Source organism: Heterodontus francisci, chromosome 2 (assembly GCF_036365525.1).
Source record: "Heterodontus francisci isolate sHetFra1 chromosome 2, sHetFra1.hap1, whole genome shotgun sequence".
NCBI classification, from domain to species: Eukaryota; Metazoa; Chordata; class Chondrichthyes; order Heterodontiformes; family Heterodontidae; genus Heterodontus; species Heterodontus francisci.
The window spans coordinates 218513817-218536631 of record NC_090372.1 but is presented as its reverse complement, the minus strand read 5'-3'; the positions used below and the strand labels follow the sequence as shown (position 1 = coordinate 218536631).

The following is a 22815-nucleotide window of genomic DNA, read 5'->3' as shown; positions in this document are numbered from 1 at the left end:
CCCATCCCTCTCGCCCTCCCCCCGCCACCAAATAATGGCTACTTGGTGAGGTAACCAAAGGCGAGTGGTTCCTTCAGAACGCTACCCAAACAAGGGGGGGAAGAAAGCTCAAGACTTCCCGAGTAACACATCTTCCTGGCTTAGGGGAGGAACTAAATGTCTGCCACAAGCACCCCCTCGCATCCCCCCACTGCCTTTCAATAACCAGGCGCCAGAGTGTGTGAAAGAGCAGCCTGAGAGGGTGGGTGGATTTTAACTACTTTTTACTTTCCGGTTTTAAATAACAAGTGCTGGAAATCAGAAATGGAAAGAGCTTGCATTTCTGTAGCACCATTCGTGACCTTGGAACATTCCAAAGCCCTTCACAGCCAATGAAATACTTTGGAAGTGGTGTACCTGTAAGATTTCAGTAAGGGGATATTTTCTGTCCTCTTCTTTGAAATAATACCATGGGATATTACAATCCTTTTGAGAGGGCAACAGGACCTCAGTTCAACGTTAGGGTATCCGAAAGACTGCACCTCTGACAGTGCTGCACTCCCTTAGTACTGGAACGTAGGAACAGGAGGAGGCCATTTAGCCCCTCAGTCCTATTCCGTCATTCAATGAGATCATGGGTGATCTATATACCTTTGTCCTATATCCCTTAATATATTGGGTTAACAAAAATCTATCAATCTCTGTTTTAAAATTAACAATTGATCTAGCACCAATTGCCATTTGCAGAAGAGAGTTCCAAACTTCTACCACCTTTTGTATGAAGAAGTATTTCCTAATTTCATTCCTGAAAGGTCTGGCTCTAATTTTTAGACTACGCCCCCAGTCCTAGACTCCCCAACCAGCGGAAGTAGTTTCTCCTGACACTGGAGTGTCAGCCCTAAGATTATGTGTGTGACTCTCTGACTTGTTGGGCTGTGCAGCAGTAGGAATGCTACATTTGTTCAGGGAGGGGAAAACTACATCAGGCTTCCCACTCCTTTATTCCTACCCAGTGACTGTGGTGCATTTGGATATAGAGCGAGAATAATATTTCACTCGGTTGCCATGTCCTTTGCGGTCAAATAACCCACTGATGCTCATTTTCTCGACTAATGCAGTGGACAGAGGTATAGGAGGCATGTGTCAAGCAGAAAAAAAACAAGCTTAATTAATCTGAATTTCTGCTTAAATGCCTGCAGGTCGAGATCTAGGATTAATGTGCCTTACTGTCAGCCTCCAGTGTAGAAACCTGGCACAATAGCTGTATAACCCCACATTTGTCACACTTTTAACGTTGAAAAGCTTTGTAAGGTGCTCCACAGACACACAATGGCAGATGAGAGAAAATGCCAAGCCAAAGAAGGAGATATTGGGTGGAGTCACAAAAAACTTGACCTAAGAGGTGGCCTTTAGAGTGTCAGCCATGGCTGAGTCAGAAAGTTGTGGGTTCAAAGTTGTATTCCAGGACTTGAGCACAAAACAAGGCTGACCGTCCAGTGCAGTACTGAGGGAGTGCTGCACTGTCGGAGGTGCCATTTTTCGAATGAGACATTAAATCAAGGCCCTGTCTGTCCTCTCAGACGTAAAAGAAAGCGTGGCACTATTTCAAAGAACAACAAGGGAGTTATCCCGGGTGTCCTAGCCAATATTTATCCCTCAGTCAACATCATGAAAGCAGATTATCTGGTCATTATCTGGCTGAGGAGGCTGAAGTTGCCATTGGTGGAACAAAAGGACAGGTTGCACAAGAGGCTGGAGTTGGAGGAGCAGTGAATTGGGAGAATTTGTCAGGCTGGAAGTGGTTACAGAGGTGGGGAGGGTGAGAGGTTATGAGGGATTTAAACACGAGGCTGATAATTTTAAATTTGATGTGGAGAACAGAAAGTCACTGTGGGTCAGTGAGCATCTATTCAAATATTAGTACCTCTTAACAGTGTTATCACTCAGTTTATTTCGTGTAGTGATACAATATCCTTTGGAGGGGGAGGGAAACAACCTCAATAACTTGGACAGGTTAGCAATAAATTGTGTCCTGTAGTTTTAGCACAGCTCTCCCCGATGGCTCGGTGGTAAATATTTCACACGGTGCAGTCATAAGATACGCTTGGAAGGACAGAGGCTCAGAAAGTGGCCTTTGCTGAGTTGGCTGATCTCTATCTGAGCAGCAGTGGTGTAGTGGTAATGTCACTGAACTGACAATCCAGAGGCCCAGGCTAATGCCCTGCCGGACACTGATTCACATCCCACCACAGCAGCTGGTGGAATTTATTAATAAAAATATGGAATTGAAAGCTAGTCTTGGTAATGGTGCAAAGTCAGTAATGAAACTACCATCAGCTGTCCTAAGAGAACAAAGAAAATTACAGCACAGGAACCGGCCCTTCGGCCCTCCAAGCCTACGCCGATCCAGATCCTCTATCTAAACCTGTCGCCTATTTTCTAAGGGTCTGTATCTCTTTACTTCCTGCCCATTCATGTATCTGTCTAGATACATCTTAAAAGACGCTATCGTGCCCGCGTCTACCACCTCCGCTGGCAACGCGTTCCAGGCACCCACCACCCTCTGCGTAAAGAACCTTCCACACATATCCCCCCTAAACTTTTCCCCTTTCACTTTGAACTCGTGTCCCCTAGTAATTGAATCCCCCACTCTGGGGGAAAAAGCTTCTTGCTATCCACCCTGTCTATACCTCTCATGATTTTGTACACCTCAATCAGGTCCCCCCTCAACCTCCGTCTTTCTAATGAAAATAATCCTAATCTACTCAACATCTGGTTCGCTAACATCCTTTAGGGAAGGAAATCTGGTCTAGCCTACATGTGACTGCACTGTGGTTGACTTTTATCTGCCCTCTGAAATGTCCTAGCAAACCTCTCAATTGTCAAGGGAAATTGGGAATGGGCAAAAAATGCTGGCCCTGCCAGTGATGCCCATGAAAGAAAAACTAAATTGGCTTCTGTGTTCCTTGGCTCAGGCCGACAAAAAGCCAGATCAGCAAGAGCTGTGCTGTAAGTGTGTGTGTATATCCGCATCAAGTTGGACCAAAAACATTGGGCAGAATGCATTCGACCGTGATACAGTCCCCACCACTTACACCGTTTATGCTTATCTTGGGCAGACATCAATAACACTAATCATTTGGCATTAAGTTATAAAGGTGCCACTTAAAATGTGTTAAACATGCCAGCTATTTTGGGCTGGTCAATAAGTTCTTTGCACCTTGTTGTAAATGTATTTAAATTCTGTTTGTTTGAACCTATGATCTCTCTCATTATTAACAATCACCCACTCTGAACTAGAATCGATCCCATGGCTCAGATAAGAAATTCTGTCCCTCCTGCATTTTATCAGCTTCTGATGCTTCAACTAGACAGACCATCTATTGCTTTCACATTACTTTTTCTTAACAATAACAGTTGGGATGTAATTGGAATCCAGAAAGCCATTTGTTCCCATTCTCTGTGTCTATAAAAGATGATTCATCACTCAAGAAGGGTGTTGCCAGTATTCTAGCTTTATTCACTTGTGTAATTTCCTTATGCCTCTAAAGGATATTGTATCACTACGCCAAATAAACTGAGTGATCACACTGTTAAGAGTAGATCATCTTGACCTGAGGGAGAAAGTCATGGAGTAGGTAGCCTAAGTGTGATACAGAAGAGATGTTAAATCAAGACCTGTCAATTTGTGCAAGTGTACAAGATCACCCGGCACTATTTACAGAATAGTGGGTGTCCTGATCACCACTGATCCTTTGACCACCATCACAAAAGCAAATTAATTGGTCATTTATCTGATTTACTGTTTGTGGGACCTGGCAGTATTGCAATTGGCTGCCAAATTTACCTGCACAGTGACTGTGATTACATCTTAGAAGTAATTAATTGCATTTGAAGCACTTTGCGGTCCCGAGGATATGAAAGGTGCTGTATATATGGTTTTTTTTGTTGCTTTGAATGAGAGTAATTGCCCTGTCTGAAGCTTTCTGTGTCTCTGATTTAGGGCTGAGGTCGGCACCATCTTTGCTCTGAGCTGGCTGATCACCTGGTATGGACATGTCCTCTCCGAGTTCCGTCATACTGTCAGGCTCTATGACTTCTTCCTGGCGAGTCACCCGTTGATGCCGGTCTACGTTGCGGCGGCGGTGCGTAGTGCTGCATGTTTTCCCCCCCCCTCAACCCACTTGCTGAATGCCCAGTCTGGTACTTCACTGCCCCTTGTGCTCGGCAGTTTGTCGGAATTACATAGAATCTACAGGCCATTCGGCCCGCGTAGTCTATGCAGGTGTTTATGCTCCACACAAGCCTCCTCCCACCACTCTTCTTCATCTCACTGTATCAGGATACCCTTCTGTTGCTTTCTCTCTCATGTACTTATGTAGTCTTCCCGTTAAATGTGTCAATATTATTCACCTCACGTACTCCACATGATAACAAGTTCCACATTCTTGCTACTCTCTGGGTAAAGAAATTTATCCTTGAATTCCCTATTGGATTTATTAGTGTCTATCTTGTATTTATGGCCCCTAGTTCTGGTCTCCCCCACAAGTGGAAACATCCTCTATACCATCCCATCAAACCCTTACATAATCTTAAAGATCTCGATTAGGTCATCCCCTCAGTCTCTTCTAGAGAAGAGAGCCCCAGCCAGTTTAGTCTTCCTTGATAGTTATAACCTCTCACTTCTGGTATCATCATTGTAAATCATCTTTGCACCCTCTCCAGTGCCTGTTTTTGCAAAATGGAGACCAGAACTGTGCACAGTACTCCAGGTGGCACCACAGGCCTACCTGGTTGCTGCTGGGTGAGTGGGAATGGCGCGTGGCATTGGAATCTGCATGTGGCACCTTGGAAAAGATTGTTTCTGTCCATTACTCTTGGGGCTTATGTCTCCTACCTATGGGTGGTCCACGGTTTTCTTTTCAACCTGTGAAAGAATGCAGTCGTTAAAGATAATCTAGTAAACAAAAGGTGGAACCTAGTAAGACAGTAAACCACTGACCAGAATGTGCCAGTGTTCCATGTCTGGTCTATGCTGAATTAGCTGATATCAGCCAGAGCCAGTACCAGTATATCATCAGTTGGCCTCAGCATCCCTGGTTTCGAAAGGAGAAAAACAGCCAGAATTACTGCTGCTGATCGCAACTAAATGGCATCTGCAGCAAAGTGAGCACTGCACACGAATGAAATCGGGCTTGACTGTAAATTCTCCCATCTACCTCCCAAGAACAATTATTACTTGACCAAATTTTGTGGTAGGAGAGTTTCAGCGTCGTTTCAGTTTCCTAGGGGCTTGCGAAGAGTGTAATGGTTGACACTCTGAACAGTCCTGTTGGGCCAAATGGCCTGTGTTTGTGTTACAACTTCCAATGTAAGGGCAGGAGGAATGGTATAGCACCCACAGTGGTTATGGTACTAAATTAGAAACCCAGGGTTCTTGAGTTCAAATTGGCTGAAAACCCATCTTGTTCAGTAATGTCCTTTAGGGAAGGAAATCTGCCATGCTTACCCAGTTTAGCCTACATGTGACTCCAGTCCCATATTATATGTTTAGCACTTAACATCTCTGCAGTAGCATTGTAAAATGCTACTTGAGAAAACCCACCACCATCTTCTCAATGAAGGGCACGAAATATGGCCTTGCCAGCATCACCCACATCCCAAGAACAAATGGGATGGGTAGGGGAGAAAACACTAGTTTGGGTAAAGAACAATTGTTGAATTAGACGTGAAATCTGTCAAGACTGTCTCTCAGCCAGAGGGTAGGAAATGGTGCATATCTTTGAGGGAGCTGGAGATGACATGGATAGAGTTGGGGGCAAAAACCCTGAGATCATGGAACCAGCTGGATGCTGTCATGGATGGACTGGTAGGCTGGTAGGTCTTTCTAGATGGATTCACAAAGATGGGCTGAGTAGTCATCCTCATCCATAGTAATTTACAAATTGCAGCCCTAGCTGAGATTAGTTAGCGCTCCTAGTTACCTTTCCTAACTGATCCAATGAAGAGCTGGGTATATTATTGTGGGCAGCTTGTGTCAATTGTGTAGTAGTGAAGACACAGCCATGAAAATAACAGACTGACTGACTACCTCATTTCAGATTGTGTTGCATAGGGAGAAAGAAGTACTGAAGTGTGACTGTGACATGGCCAGTGTCCATCAGCTTCTGTCCAAGATACCACAGAACCTTCCTTATGAGGTGCTGATCATCAAAGCGGAGGAGCTGTTTTCCCACTACCCACCTCCAGAGCTTGCAAAACAGGCAGCACTTCAACTACGTAAAAGGCAAGATTTTTCTTTCTTAAAAAATGTGTGAATGTTTGAATCCCTCCAATCCGGTTTCCACCCCTGCCACAGTACCGAAACAGCTCTTATCAAAGTCACGTCACATCCTGTGTGCTTGTAACAAATGTAAACTATCCCTCTGATATTGATATTGAAAAAAATTGATTAAAACCCTAATTAACTAATTAATAAGTAGAGTAACTAAACCAGAGGGAGGAGATTAGTTAGCATTTAATATTTATAGTAGGAATCTAGCACTAGAGACCATATCGTTAATTATAACAATTTAGTAAGGATTTAATAAGCATTTATTTTTATTTATTAAATAGTGCTAGAAATGCCAATTAGAGGGGTGAAGTGCTTCACCTGTGAGGTGTGGGAGGTCCGTGACGCTTCCAGCGTTCTGGACGACGACATCTGCAGGAAGTGTACCCAGTTGCAGCTCCTCTCAGACCGCATGGATCGGTTGGAGCAGCAACTGGATGAACTTGGGAGCATGCAGGTGGCAGAGAGCGTCATAGACAGGAGTTTTAGAGAAGTGGTTACACCCAAGGTGCAGGCAGATAGATGGGTGACCGCTAGAAGGGGCAGGCAGTCAGTGCAGGAATCCCCTGTGGCTGTCCCCCTCTCTAACAATAATACTGTTTTGGATACTGTTGGGTGGACTATCAGGGGAAAACAGCAGCAGCCAGAGCAGTGGCACCACGGCTGGCACTGTTCAGGGAGGGACAAAGCGCAGAAGAGCAATAGTTATAGGGGACTCTATAGTCAGGGGCACAGATAGACGCTTCTGTGGACGTGAAAGAGACTCCAGGATGGTATGTTGCCTCCCTGGTGCCAGGGTCAAGGATGTCTCTGAACGGACAGGGGGCATTCTGAAGGGGGAGGGTGAACAGCCAGAGGTTGTGGTACACATCGGTACCAATGACATATGCAGGAAGAATGACGAGGTCCTGCAGGGGGAGTTTAGGGAGTTAGGTAGAAAGTTAAAAGACAGGACCTCTAGGGTTGTAATCTCAGGATTACTCCCTGTGCCACGTGCCAGTGAGGCTAGAAATAGGAAGATAGTGCAGCTAAACACGTGGCTGAACAGCTGGTGTAGGAGGGAGGGTTTCAGATATCTGGACCATTGGGATCTCTTCAGGGACAGATGGGACCTGTACAAGAAGGACGGGTTGCATCTATACTGGAGGGGCACAAATATCCTGGCTGTGAGGTTTGCTAGCGTCACTCGGAAGGATTTAAACTCGTGTGGCAGGGGAGTGGGAACCAGAGCAGTAGGACAGCAAGTGAAATAAATAAGGGGGAACTAGTAAATAAGGCCAGTAAGACTAAGAGGAAGAGCAGGCAGGGAGATGTTGCGGAGCACAGCGGGACTGGTGGTCTGAAGTGCATTTGTTTCAATGCGCGAAGTATAACAGGTAAGGCAGATGAACTTAGTTCCAAGTACTAATCCAAGCTCTATGATGTTGTTGCTATTACAGAGACTTGATTGAGGGAAGGACAGGATTGGCAGCTAAACGTTCCAGGATTTAGAAGCTTCAGGCGGGATAGAGGGGGATGTAAAAGGGGTGGGGGAGTTGCATTACTGGTTAAGGAGAATATCACAGCTGTACTGCGGGAGGACACCTCGGAGGGGTCATGCAGCGAGGCAATATGGGTGGAGCTCAGGAATGGGAAAGGTGCTGTCAGGATGTTGGGGGTTTACTACAGGCCTCCCAACAGCCAGTGGGAGGTAGAGGAGCAGATATGTAGACAGATTTTGGAAAGATGTAAAGATAACAGGGTTGTAGTGGTGGGTGATTTTAACTTCCCCTATATTAACTGGGACTCACTTAGTGCTGGGGGCTTCAATGGGGCAGAATTTGTAAGGAGCATCCAGGAGAGCTTCTTGAAACAATACGTAGGTAGCCCAACTAGGGATGGGGCCATACTGGACCTGGTATTGGGGAATGAGTCCGGCCAGGTGGTTGAAGTTTCAGTAGGGGAGCATTTCGGGAACAGTGACCATAATTCCATAAGTTTTAAGGTACTTGTGGATAAGGATAAGAGTAGTCCTCGGGTGAAGGTGCTAAATTGGGGGGAAGGCTAATTATAACAATATTAGGCAGGAACTAAAGAATTTAGATTGGGGGCGGCTATTTGAGGGTAAATCAACATCTGACATGTGGGAGTCTTTCAAACGTCAGTTGATTAGAATCCAGGACCAGCATGTTTCTGTGAGGAAGAAGGATAAGTTTGTCAAGTTTCGGGAACCTTGGATAACACGGGATATTGTGAGCCTTGTCAAAAAGAAAAAGGAAGCATTCGTAAGGGCTGGAAGGCTAGGAACAGACTAATCCCTTGAGGAATATAAAGACAGTAGGAAGGAACTTAAGCAAGGAGTCAGGAGGGCTAAAAGGGGTTATGAGCAGTCATTGGCAAACAGGATTAAGGAAAATCCCAAGGCTTCTTATACGTATATAAAGAGCAAGAGGGTAATCAGGGAAAGGGTTGGCCACTCAAGAACAGAGAAGGGAATCTATGTGTGGAGCCAGAGGAAATGGGCGAGGTACTAAATGAGTACTTTGCATCAGTATTCACCAAGGAGAAGGACTTGGTGGATGATGAGCCGAGGGAAGGGAGTGTAGATAGTCTCAGTCATCTCATTATCAAAAAGGAGGAGGTGTTGGGTGTCTTGCAAAGCATTAAGGTAGATAGGTCCCCAGGGCCTGATGGGATCTGCCCCAGAATACTGAGGGAGGCAAGGGAAGAAATTGCTGGGGCCTTGACAGAAATCTTTGCATCCTCATTGGCTACAGGTGAGGTCCCAGAGGATTGGAGAATAGCCAATGTTCCTTTGTTTTAAGAAGGGTAGCAAGGATAATCCAGGAAATTATAGGCCGTTGAGCCTTACGTCAGTGGTAGGGAAATTATGAGAGAGGATTCTTCGGGACAGGATTTACTCCCATTTGGAAACAAATGGACTTATTAGCAAGAGGCAGCATGGTTTTGTAAAGGGGAGGTCGTGTCTCACTAATTTGATTGAGTTTTTTGAGCAAGTGACGAAGGTGATTGATGAAGGAAGGGCAGTGGATGTTGCCTATATGGACTTCAGTAAAGCCTTTGACAAGGTCCCTCATGGCAGACTGGTACAAAAGGTGAAGTCACACGGGATCAGAGGGGAGCTGGCAAGATGGATACAGAACTGGCTCGGTCATAGAAGACGGAGGGTAGCAGTGGAGGGTGCTTTTCTGAATGGAGGGATGTGACTAGTGGTGTTCCGCAGGGATCAGTGCTGGGACCTTTGCTGTTTGTAGTACATATAAATGATTTGGAGGAAAACGTAGCTGGTCTGATTAGTAAGTTTGCGGACGACACAAAGGTTGGTGGAGTTGCGGATAGTGATGAGGATTGTCAGAGGATGCAGCAGGATATAGATCGGTTGGAGACTTGGGCGGAGAAATGGCAGATGGAGTTTAATCCGGACAAATGTGAGGTAATGCATTTTGGAAGGTCTAATGCAGGTGGGAAGTATACAGTAAATGGCAGAACCCTTGGGAGTATTGACAGGCAGAGAGATCTGTGCGTACAGGTCCACAGGTCACTGAAAGTGGCAACGCAGGTGGATAAGGTAGTCAAGAAGGCATACGGCATGCTTGCCTTCATCGGTCGGGGCATAGAGTATAAAAATTGGCAAGTCATGCTGCAGCTGTACAGAACTTTAGTTAGGCCACACTTAGAATATTGTGTGCAATTCTGGTCGCCACACTACCAGAAGGACGTGGAGGCTTTGGAGATGGTACAGAAGAGGTTTACCAGGATGTTGCCTGGTCTGGAGGGCATTAGCAATGAGGAGAGGTTGGATAAACTCGGATTGTTTTCACTGGAACGACGGAGGTGGAGGGGTGACATGATAGAGGTTTACAAAGTTATGAGCGGCATGGACAGAGTGGATAGTCAGAAGCTTTTTCCCAGGGTGGAAGAGTCAGTTACTCGGGGACATAGGTTTAAGGTGAGAGGGGCAAAGTTTAGAGGGGATGTGCAAGGCAAGTTCTTTACACAGAGGGTGGTGAGTGCCTGGAACTTGTTGCCAGGGGAGGTGGTGGAAGCAGGTACCATTGAGATGTTTAAGAGGCATCTTGACAAATACATGAATAGGATGGCAATAGAGGGATACGGACCCTGGAAGTGCAGAAGGTTTTAGTTTAGGCAGGCATCAAGATCGGCGCAGGCTTGGAGGGCCGAATGGCCTGTTCCTGTACTGTTCTTTGTTCTCTCATCCTTTTCAACCTGCCTGCAGCCTTTGACATGGTTGGCCACACCAATCTCCTTCAATGCCTCTCTACTATGGGACTACACTCACCTGGTTCCATTCTTATCTTTCTAATCGTAGCCAGAGTATTACCTGCAATGACTTCTCTTCCTGCTCCCGCACCGTTAACTCTGGTGTCGTCCAAGGATCTATCCTTGGCCCCATCCTATTTCGTTGGTTTCCTGGTCAGTATTTAATCCCTCAAACAACATTACAAAAACAGCTTATTTGGCCACTATCCCACTGCTGTTTGTGGAGCCTTACTGTGTGCAAATTGGCTGCCGCATTTCCTACATTACAACAGTGACTACACTTCAAATGTACTTCATTGGCTGTAAGTCATTTTGGGATGTCCAGTGGTCATGAAATTTATTTGTAACTTATATAATTTATTTTTCATCCAAATGCTGTCTGCGACATTAACTGAAAATGCAGCATTAATTTTCACATTTCGCTGACGACACCCAGTTCTACCTCACCAACACCTCTCTTGACTCCTCCACTGTTGCTAAATTATCAGACTGCTTATCTGACATTCAGTACTGGGTGAGCTGAAATTTACACCAATTAAATATTAGGAAGACTGAAGCCATTGTCTTTGGTCCCCGCCACAAACTTTGATCTCTAACCACTGACTCCATCCCTCTCACTGGCAACAGTCTGAGGCTGTTCGCAACCTTGTCATATTTGACCCCAAGATGAGCTTCCGACCGTATATCTACACCATCACTAAGATCGCCTGTCTCTGCTTCTGCCTCTGCCTCAGCTCATCTGCTGAAGCCATCATCCATGCCTTTGTTACCTCTAGACTTGACTAGTCCAAAACACATCTGACTGGCCTTCCACATTCTTCCCTCCCTACAATCGAGGTCCTCCAAGACTCTGCTCCTCATGTCCTTACTCACACCAAGTCTCGTTCACCCATCACCCCTGTGTTTACTGTCCTACACTGGTTCCCGGTTCAGTAATGCTTCGATTTTAAAATCCTCATCCTTGTCTCCTCCCCATATCTGTAGAGGAGGAATTCTTGGAGTGTATACGGGATGGTTTTCTGGACCAATATGTGGAGGAACCAACTAGAGAACAGGCCATCCTAGACTGGTTATTGTGTAATGAGAGAGGAATAATTGACAATCTAGTGGTGCGAGACTCCTTGGGGATGAGCGACCATAATATGATAGAATTCTTCATCAAGATGGAGAGTGACATCGTTGATTCTGAGACGGGGGTCCTGAATCTTAGTAAAGGAAACTACAAAGGTATGAGGCGTGAGTTGGCCAGGACAGATTGGGAAATGTTACTTAAAGGGATGATGGTGGAGAGGCAATGGCAAACACTTGAAGAGTGCATGGATGAACTGCAACAATTGTTTATCCCTGTCTGGTGCAAAAGTAAAATGGGAAAGATAGCCAAACCATGGCTTACAAGGGAAATTAGAGATAGCATTAGATCCAAGGAAGTGGCATATAAATTTGCCAGAAAAAACAACAGACCTGAGGATTGGGAGCAGTTTAGAAATTCAGCAAAGGAGGACCAAGGGATCGATTAAGAAGGGGAAAATAGAGTATGAGAGCAAGCTTGCGGGGAACATAAAAACTGACTGTAAAAGTTTCTATAGGTATGTGAAGAGAAAAAGATTGGTGAAGACAAATATAGGTCCCTTACAGTCAGAAACAGGGGACTTTATTATGGGGAACAAAGAAATGGCTGACCAACTAAATGCATACTTTGGTTCTGTCTTCACAAAGGAGGAAACAAATATCATACCAGAAATGTTGGGGAACACATGGCTTAGTGAGAGAGAGAGGAACTGAAGGAAATTAGTATTAGTATAGAAATGGTGTTGGGGAAATTGATGGGATTGTAGGCCGATAAATCCCCAGGGCCTGATGGTCTGCATCCCAGAGTACTTAAGGAAGTGGCCCTAGAAATACTGGATGCATTGGTGGTCATCTTCCAGGATTCTACAGACTCTGGAACAGTTCCTTACAGATTGAGGGTAACTAATGTAACCCCACTATTTAAAAAGGGAGGTAGAGAGAAAGCAGGGAATTATAGACCAGTCAGCCTGACGTCGGTAGTGGGGAAAATTCTAGAGAATTTTCTAAGATTTTATATCAGAGCACATGGAGAACAGTGGTAGAATCGGGCAGAGTCAGCATGGATTTACGAAAGGGAAATCATGCTTGACAAATCTACTAGAATTCTTCGAGGATGTAACTAGTAGAGTAGATGAGGGGGAGCCAGTGTATGTGGTTTATTTGGACTTTCAGAAGGCTTTCGACAAAGTCCCACCTAAGAGGTTAGCGTGTAAAATTCAAGTGCATGGGATTGGGGGTAGTGTATTGCGATGGATAGAAAATTGGTTGGCAGACAGGAAACAAAGGGTAGGGATAAATGGATCTTTTTCCAAATGGCAGGCAGTGACTAGTGGGGTACTGCAGGGATCGGTGCTAGGATCCCAGCTATTCACAATATATATTAATGATTTAGATGAGGGAACTAAATGTAATCTTTCCAAGTTTGCAGATGACACAAAACTGGGTGGGAGGGAGAGTTGTGGGGAGAATGCAGAGAGGCTTCAGGGTGATTTGGACAAGTTGAGTGAGTGGGCTAATGCATGGCAGATGCAGTATAATGTGGATAAATGTGAGGTTATCCACTTTGGTAGCAAAAACAGGAAGGCAGACTATTATCTGAATGACTATAAACTGAGAGGGGAATATGCAGCGAGACCTGGGTCTTCTCGTACACCAGCCGCTGAAGGTAAGCATGCAGGCGCAACAGGTGGTAAAAATGGCAAATGGTATGTTGGTCTTCATAGCGAGAGGATTCGAGTACAGGAGCAGGGATGTCTTGCTACAATTATACAGGGCCTTGGTGAGGCCACACCTGGAATATTGTGTGCAGTTTTGGTTTCCTTATCTGAGGAAGGATGTTCTTGCTATCGAGGGAGTGCAGCAAAGGTTTACCAGACTGATTCCTGGGATGGCAGATCTGACATATGAGGAGAGATTGAGTCGGTTGGGATTATATTTGCTGGAGTTCAGAAGAGTGAGGGGGGATCTCATAGAAACCTATAAAATTCTAACAGGACTTGACGGGGTAGATGCAGGAAGGATGTTCCCGATGGTGGGGGAGTCCAGAACCAGGGGTCATAGTCTAAGGATACAGGGTAAACCTTTCAGGACTGAGATGAGGAGAAATTTCTTCACCCAGAGAGTGGTGAACCTGTGGAATTTGCTACCACAGAAAGCAGTTGAGGCCAAAATATTGTGTGTTCAAGAAGAAGTTAGATATAGCTCTTGGGTCTAAAGGGATCAAAGGGTATGGGGCGAAAGCAGGAACAGGTTACTGAGTTGGATCATCAGCCATGATCATAATGAATGGCGGAGCAGGCTCGAAGGGCCGAATGGCCTACTCCTCCTATTTTCTATGTTTCTATATCTAATTTTATCCAGTCCCACAACCGTCCAAGATATCTGCATTCATCTAATTCTGGCCTCTTGAGCATCCCCAATTTTAATTCTGCCACGATTGGAATGTAGTGGATATGCTGTGAGGGGTCAGGAGTTGTGCCATTTGGTGTACAACACCCAGCCTCTGCCCTGTCTTTGCTGCCTTGGTGTTAATATGGCAGTTCCAGATCAGCTTCTGGTCCATGGTGTGCCCCCAAGAATTTGATGGTCAGCGACTCAGATTTTGCTATTGTAGGTCAGGGGCAGGTGTCTCGGCGATGGTCTTGTTGACTATTACATGGTATTTACTTGGTGCAAATTGTATCCGCCACTTATCAGCCCAGCCTGGATGTTAACCATCCAGGTCCTGTTGTAAGCCAACATGGGCTGCCTCAATATGGAGTAGAGCATGGCGACCCGACCCGAACCTGACGGGACCCGACGACGTGTCGGGTTGGGGTCGGGTTGCTGTTCCGGGTCCGGCATTCGGGCTCGGGCCGGGCCAGTTCAGACACACTCTATCACCACCTCCGGTATGTGGCTCCAAACTTAATGTACTTTTTAAACAACCTTTCAAGTCCAGTTACAGTTTTTGTTGCTTATCTGCACAAGCTTAAAAAGTGAAAAACGGAAGCTAGGTTAACGGAATATTCCAGTGTTCGGGTCGGGCGCAGGAAAAAATTAAAAGACTCGGGCCGGGTTGGGCTCGGGTCGGATGTGGTTCTGTCTGGCTCGGGTCGGGTTTCATTTGCAGACTGAGCACGCCTTTAATGTGGAGGAGTTGTGACTGGAGGTGAATGTTGAGGAATCATTAGTGAAATAGCCTCATGCCAGGCCTTATATTGGAGGAAAGGTCATGGATAAAGCAGCTGGAGATGGTTGGGCCAAGAGTGTTTGCCTGAGGATCTCCTGCAATGATGTCTTGGGGCTGTGATGACCAGCCTCTAACCAGCACAGCCATCGTCCTTTGCGTCAGGCATGATTCCAACCCTTTTACCTCCACTATCTTCAGTTTTACAAGGGCTCCTTGGTACCACACTCGGGGGGGGAAATGCTGCTTTGATTTCGAGGGCAGCTACTACTCTCTCTTTCTCCTCTCGCGTTTGGCTCTTGTGTCCATTGCCTGGATCAAGACTGTGATGAGGTCAGAAGCTGGGATGTTCTGACCCAAATGGCCACCTTCACCTTTGTTTGTTGAATTATCTTGGTCAGTGAATCAATTGTTAAACTCAGTATAGGTATTTGAGGATTTTATTTTCTCCAGTGTTTTTTTAGATGAGAATTTTTTTAAACTCTGAGTTGTTATCTGGAATACATTGCCTGAAAGGATGGTGGAAGCAGATTCAGTAATAACGTTTAAAAGGCAATTGAATAAATACTCATAATGGAAAAATTTGCAGGGCTACAGAAAATAGGCAGGTGAGTGGGACTAATTACCAACTCTTTGGAAGAGCTGTCCACAGGTATAATGGGCTGAATGGCCTCCTTCTGTGGTGTGTGATTATCTTAGTATTTGGAATGCATTTTTACATGTCTGTTGAAGAGGACTTGATTACAAGATTCAAGAAAAGTACCAAAATATACTGCGAAATAGCAAGGACTTGGACAAGGGCGAGGGGTCATACAGGCTTTTGTACCAATAAGTTTGTGTATTTCTTTATAATAAAAACAGTTTGCTCCTTCATTCTTCAAAGCTGCTATCTCCTGCTGGATAGGGTTAATAGGTGTTGACCAAGTAACCATTGCTGGTATGTGATTGTTGACAATCTGTTTAAGTGTGGGAAGACAACACCGCATGTTGCAGAAACAAGGAACACTGGATAACAATCCTTGCCTGTTGGGTCTTTTCTCCTCCCTAGCACAGAGACACTGAGACTAACTGTAGCAACTTTTGGCTGAGATCAGCCAATGCAGCAATGACCAGGTTTTTTTTCCAGTCAGGCTGTATCTGCATGCACTCTTGGGCAAAGTATTGTAATAAGAAAATGAATTGGATAAGGGCCAGACCACAATGAGGGTTGACTTAGCTGATTCAGCCTCTCCATTTATTCAGCTTCATTCACTGCAAGCTTCTTTCATTGTATCTTCTCCCATTCTTTCTCTCTCGAATCTAATCTCCTTACGCACTGCACTACCCTGCTGCAGCTTCACCTTCAGAGCATCCTAATAACTGGCATGTCGCTGAGCATCCGGCCTATGTTTGTCGAGTCAGCAGAATAAACTTAGGAAACACTTGTCTCAACCACAGCTTAATATAACATATCAGGTGTTTGAATTCTGCGCAATTGCCATATTTATTCTGTTTGGTAGAGGAAAAGAAAGTGACAAGAAATAAATATGAAAAAAGCAAATAAGTAACACTAATTACTTTACTCTTCCAGCGGCTGACTCCTTTTGGATGCTGGGCACACACTGTTAGTTTGCCTAAGTGACCAGTGTTAGTGAATGCCTGTAGGGTATAACTGAGCCCTGTGCTCTACTTGCCTGACATTCCCACATGGCTGTTTCCAGCAGAAATCTATGGATAGTGCGCAGGAGCCCTGTTATTTATTTCCCCACATCCTCTGATACCTTCCACCCTCCATAAATCTGAGGTGTGAGGCCTGTTGAAATGTCTCTACCACTCGGGCATCTTCTGCTGGAAAATTAATTGAGCCATCAGTGCAGTATCTATCAATTGGGACCAGGAATATTACCATAGTGGTAAGGGTGGGGATCGGTGTTGTAGTGGGTCCTTGCATGGATCTATTGATGGGATTGGTGCTGTAATGAGTCCTTGCATTGATCTATTGATGGGGATCAGTGTAGTAGTGAATCCTTGCATTGATCGATTGATGGGGATCAGTGTAGTAGTGAATCCTTGCATTGATCTATTGATGGGGATCAGTGTAGTAGTGAATCCTTGCATTGATCTATTGATGGGGATCAGTGTAGTAGTGAATCCTTGCATTGATCTATTGATGGGGATCAGTGTAGTAGTGAATCCTTGCATTGATCTATTGATGGGGATCAGTGTAGTAGTGAATCCTTGCATTGATCTATTGATGGGGATCAGTGTAGTAGTGAATCCTTGCATTGATCTATTGATGGGGATCAGTGTAGTAGTGAATCCTTGCATTGATCTATTGATGGGGATCAGTGTAGTAGTGAATCCTTGCATTGATCTGTTAATGAAGATGGAGATCTGTTCAATCATGAGTCTTGGGACTCATTTCAATACAAGAGTACATCAGGATTCCCTCATACCAGAGTTGTTCCTGAGGTAATAATGTCCTTGTCAGCCATCTTGTGTTGCTAAGTCATTGAACTGTCATTGTTTGTAAGCTGATGATGCAGTTATATCCTCTGGTTCATTTTGCTTAACATTAAAAAAAAAGGAAGCTTTAATTTTGCCAGTTTGTGTAATTTGACCTGACTTTATATCGATCTAACCCTAATGTCATTGATGTTGCTAAATAGCCAACGTCACCACTCTCCATTGCACAGGAAGCTGAAACCTGCAAACTGCTCCATTGTGATGAATTCCCAGTAACTCTTTCATCTATTGAACCTTGCTGAATTATCTAAAAAAATTCTAGGTATTGCTCAGCATCTGGACAGAGAGGGTTAATATCTGGACAAGAACTGTTTGAACAAGGCTTTCTCTCCACAATGTTCACCTCATCACCGTGCTGTGCATCTAGTACTTTTTTTTTGTTCTAGTGTATGTTATCTCTCCAATTTCTACATTTTGGTAAGAGTGCTCAGTGACAGCCAAGATCCTTCCTTGTGCGTAAGAAATTGAATAAGAGTTTTGCTGTTTGCCGTTGGATTGATACGTAAATTTAAGGGGCCCAATGAGATGGAAATACAAAGATTGGATGTGATAAACATTGGGAGAGAGGAAGTATTAATGGGATTAGCATCCTTGAAAAGTTGATAAATCACCAGGGTTGAATGAAATGTGCCCCAGGCTGTGAAAAGAAGCGAGAGAGGAAATAGCGGAAGGACTGACCATCATTTTCCAGGCCTTGGATACCAGTGTGGTGCTGGAGGATTGGAAAACTGCTAACCCTGTACCTCTGTTTAAAAAGGGAGCGAGGGATAGACCGAATAATTACAGGTCAGTCAGTCTAACCTCAGTAGTGGGCAAATTATTGGAATCTATTCTGAGAGACAGGATAAACTGTCACTTAGAAAGGCACAGGTTAATCAATGATAGTCAGCATGGATTTGTTAAGGGAAGGTCTTGTTTGATCAACTTGATCGAATTTTTTGAAGAAGTAACAAGGAGGATAGATGAGGGTAGTGCAGTTGATGTGATCTACATGGATTTTAGAAAAGCTTTTGACAAGGTCCCACATGGCTGACTGGTTAAAAAAATAAAATCCCATGGGATCCAGGGGAATGCAGCAAGATGGATACAAAATTGGCTCAGTGGCAGGAACTCAGTGTCCAGACTGGCCAAGAGAGTGTGGGAAAATGGTGCACTGACACTGGACATGAAAGTCTGAGTGTATCAAGCCTGTGTCCTCAGTACCTTGCTCTACGGCAGCGAGGCCTGGACGACGTATGTCGGCCAAGAGCGACGTCTCAATTCATTCCATCTTCGCTGCCTCCGGAGAATCCTTGGCATCAAGTGGCAGGACCGTATCTCCAACGCAGAAGTCCTCGAGGCGGCCAACATCCCCAGCATATACACCCTACTGAGCTAGCGGTGCTTGGGATAGCTTGGCCATGTGAGCCGCATGGAAGATGGCAGGATCCCCAAGGACACATTGTATAGCGAGCTCGTCACTGGTATCAGACCCACCGGCAGTTCATGTCTCCGCTTTAAAGATGTCTGCAAACGCGACATGAAGTCCTGTGACATTGACGACAAGTCGTGGGAGTCAGTTGCCAGTGACAGCCATAAAGGCGGGGCTAAAGAGTGGCGAGTCGAAGAGACTTGGCTGTTGGCAGGAAAAAACACAAGCGCAAGGAGAGAGCGCCCCGATAACCAATTTTATCTGCAGCGCCTGTGGAAGGGTCTGTCGCTCTAGAATTGGCCTTTGTAGCCACTCCAGGCACTGCTTCACAAACCACTGATCACCTCCAGGCACTTACCCATTGTCACTTGAGACAAGGAGGCCAAAGAAGAAGGATACAAAATTGACTCAGTGGCAGGAAACACAGGGTAATTGTTGACTGGTGTTTTTGCGACTGAAGGGCTGTTTCCAGTGGTGTTCTGCAGTGCTCAGTACTGGGTCCCCTGCTTTTTTTGGTATATATTAACGATTTGGATGTAAATGTAGTGGGCATGAGCAAGAAGTTTGCAGGCGACACAAAGATTGCCGTTGTGGTAGATAGTGAGGATAGCTATAGGCTGCAGGAAGATATTGATGGTCTCTCCAGATGGGCAGAAAAGTGGCAAATGGAATTCAACCTGGAGAAGTATGAGGTGATGCATTTGGGGAGATCAAACAAGGCAAAGGAATACATAATTAAGGGGAAAATACTGAGAAGTGTAGAGTAAGTGAGGGACCTTGGAGTGATTGTCCACAGATCCCTGAAGGTAGCAGGACAGGTCGATAAGGTGGTTAAGAAGGCATATGGAATCCTTTCCTTTATTAGCCGAGGTATAGAATATATGAGCAGGGAGGTTTTGCTGCAACTGTATAACTCATTGGTTAGGCCACAACTTGAGTTCTGGTCACCTCATTACAGAAAGGATGTAATTGCACTAGAGAAGGTACAGAGGAGATTTATGAGGATGTTGCATTACGGAACTGGAGCTGCGGGTGGATTCACTGTGGAGCATCGCGATGCTGAGGACGTCCTGGATAGCACATTTATTGAGGTGGTCACACTGCCGGTAATGGCTGCACAGGCAGAAAAGAGATGGGTGACCACCAGACGGAGTAGTAGGCGCAGGCAGGTAGTGCAGGAGTCTCCTGTGGCCATCCCCCTCTCAAACAGATATACCGCTTTGGATACTGTTGGGGGGTAATGGCCTCCCAGGGGAAAGCAGCAACAGCCAAGTTCATGGCACCACAGAGGGCTCTGCTGCACAGCAGGGGAGGAAAAGGGGTGGAAGAGCTCTAGTGATAGGGGATTCTATCGTAAGGGGTGCAGATAGGGGTTTCTGTGGCCACAAAAGAGGCTCCAGGATGATATGTTGCCTCCCTGGTACTAGGGTCAAGGTCGTGGTCCATATTGGTACTAACGACATAGGCAGGAAAAGAGATGAGGTCCTGCAAAGTGAATATAGGGAGTTAGGCAGAAGGTTAAAAAGCAGGACCTCTAGGGTTGTAATCTCAGGATTACTCCCTGTGCCATGTGCTAGTGAGGGTAGGAATAGGAGGATAAGGCAAATGAATGTGTGGCTGAAGAGCTGGTGTAGGCGGGAGGACTTCAACTACTTGGATCATTGGGATCTCTTGTGGTGAAGGGGTGACCTGTACAAGAGGAACGGGTTGCATCTGAACTGGAAGGGGACCAATATCCCTGCGGGGAGGTTTACTAATACTACTCTGGAGGATTTAAACTAGTCTGGCAGGGGAGTGGGACCCAAAGTAGTAGTCTCTCTGATGAGATAGTTGAGGCAGATGTAGAGGTTAAAGCAAGCAAGTCCAGTAGGCAGGCCGGGCAGGGGCAGGACCAGGAGCGTGGAAGGTCTGTTAGGCTAAACTGCATTTACTTTAATGCAAGAAGCCTTACAGGTAAGGCAGATTAATTCAGAGCATGGATCGGGACATGGGATTGTGATATAGCTATTACGGAAACGTGGTTGAGGGATGGGCAGGACTGGCAGCTCAATGTTCCAGGGTACCGATGCTTCCGGCGTGACAGAGGTTGAGGTAAGAGAGGAGGGGGAGTTGCACTATTGATTAGGGAGGACATCACAGCAGTACTTAGAGAGGATATCCCGGGGGGAACATCCAGCGAGGCCATATGGGTAGAACTTAGAAATAAGAAAGGGGTGATCACTTTGATGGGATTATACTATAGGCCCCCCAATAGTCAGAGGGAATTGGAGGAGCATATATGTAGGGAAATCACAGATAGGTGTAGGAATTATAGGGTTGTAATAGTAGGTGATTTTAAGTTCCCTGATATTGATTGGGACTGCCTTAGTGCTAAGGGATCAGATGGGCAAGAATTTAAGTGTGTCCAGGATAGTTTTCTGAAGCAGTATGTGGATGGCCCTACTAGAGAATGGGCTACACTTGACCTCCTCTTAGGAAATGAGGCTGGGCAGGTGGTTGATGTGTCAGTGGGGGAGCACTTTGGGACCAGTGACCATAACTCTATTAGCTTCAAGATAGTTATGGAAAAGGATAGGACTGGTCCTCGGGTTGAAGTCCTATATTGGGGGAAGGCTAATTTCGATGGCATCAGACAGGAACTCTCAAAAGTTGAATGGGAGAGGCTGTTTACAGGTAAAGGGACGTCTGGCAAGTGGGAGGCTTTTAAAAGTGAGATAGGAAGAGTTCAGGGCTGGCATGTTCCTGTTAGATGGAAGGGCAAGGCTGGCAAGTTTAGGGAACCTTGGTTGACGAGGGGTATTGAGGGTCTGGTCAGGACAAAGAAGGAGGCATATGTCAGGTATAGGCAGCTGGGATCAAGCGAGTCCCTCGAGGAGTATAAGGGATGTAGGAGTACACTTAAGGAAATTAGGAGGACGAAAAGGGGCCATGAGATTTCCCTGGCAGATAAGATAAAGGAGAATCCTAAAGGATTCTATAAGTATATTAAGAGTAAAAGGGTAGCTAGGGAGAGAGTAGGTCCCCTTAAGGATCAGTGTGGTAATCTATGTGTGGCGCCACGGGAAATGGGTGAGGTCTTAAATGAATACTTCTCGTCTGTATTTACTGTGGAGAAGGTCATAGGAGCTAGTGAGTTCAAGCGAGGGAACAGTGATATCCTGGAGCATATCAACATTACAAAGGAGGAGGTGTTGGAGGTTTTGAAGCACATTAAGGTGGATAAATCCCCAGGGCCTGACCAGGTGTATCCTAGGATGCTATGGGAAGCAAGGGAGGAGATTGCTGGGGCCCTGGCAGAGATTTTTGTATCATTGTTAGCCACGGGTGAGGTACCGGAAGACTGGAGGATAGCTAATATTTTGCCTTTATTTAAGGGCAGCAGGGATAAGCCAGGCAGCTACAGGTTGGTGAGCCTTCCATCAGTGGTGGGAAAATTATTGGAAGGGATTCTGAGAGACAGGATTTATATGCATTTGAAAAGGCAAGGTCTGATTAGGGATAGTCAGCATGGCTTTGTGCGTGGGAAATCATGTCTCACAAATTTGATTGAGTTTTTTGAGGAGGTGACCAAGAGGATTGACGAGGACAGGGCGGTGGATGTTGTCTACATGGACTTTAGCAAGGCCTTTGACAAGGTCCCGCATGGTAGGCTGGTCCGGAAGGTTCGAACATTAGGGATCCAGGGTGAACTAGCCAATTGGATACAAAATTGGCTTGGTGATAGGAGGCAGAGGGTGGTAGTGAGGATTGTTTTTCAGATTGGAGGCCAGTGACCAGTGGTGTGCCGCAGGGATCGGTGCTGGGCCCTCTGTTATTTGTCATATATATTAATGACTTGGATGTGAATGTAGGGGGCATGATTAGTAAGTTTGCAGATGACACCAAAATTGGTGGTATAGTGGATAGTGAAGAAGGTTGTCTAAGGTTACAACAGGATATAGATCAACTGGGAAAGTGGGCCAGAGATTGGCAAATGGAATTTAACGCAGACAAGTGCGAAGTGATGCATTTTGGGAAGTTAAACCAGGGCAGGACATATACAGTGAATGGCAGGGCCCTGGGGAGTGTTGT

The 22815-nt window shown here is 45.5% G+C and overlaps 1 protein-coding gene across 3 annotated transcripts in view; it reads left to right on the top strand.

The window, feature by feature from the left end:
- The window catches only part of zgc:63863 (uncharacterized protein LOC393372 homolog), a 96939-nt gene that overhangs the window by 32276 nt on the left and 41848 nt on the right, over positions 1 to 22815 (top strand). For all 3 annotated transcript variants that reach the window (XM_068015771.1, XM_068015763.1, XM_068015762.1), the window contains exons 6-7: positions 3983 to 4124; positions 6081 to 6265. In XM_068015771.1, the coding sequence (XP_067871872.1) occupies positions 3983 to 4124; positions 6081 to 6265 (327 nt within the window). The remainder of the gene's footprint in view (positions 1 to 3982; positions 4125 to 6080; positions 6266 to 22815) is intronic.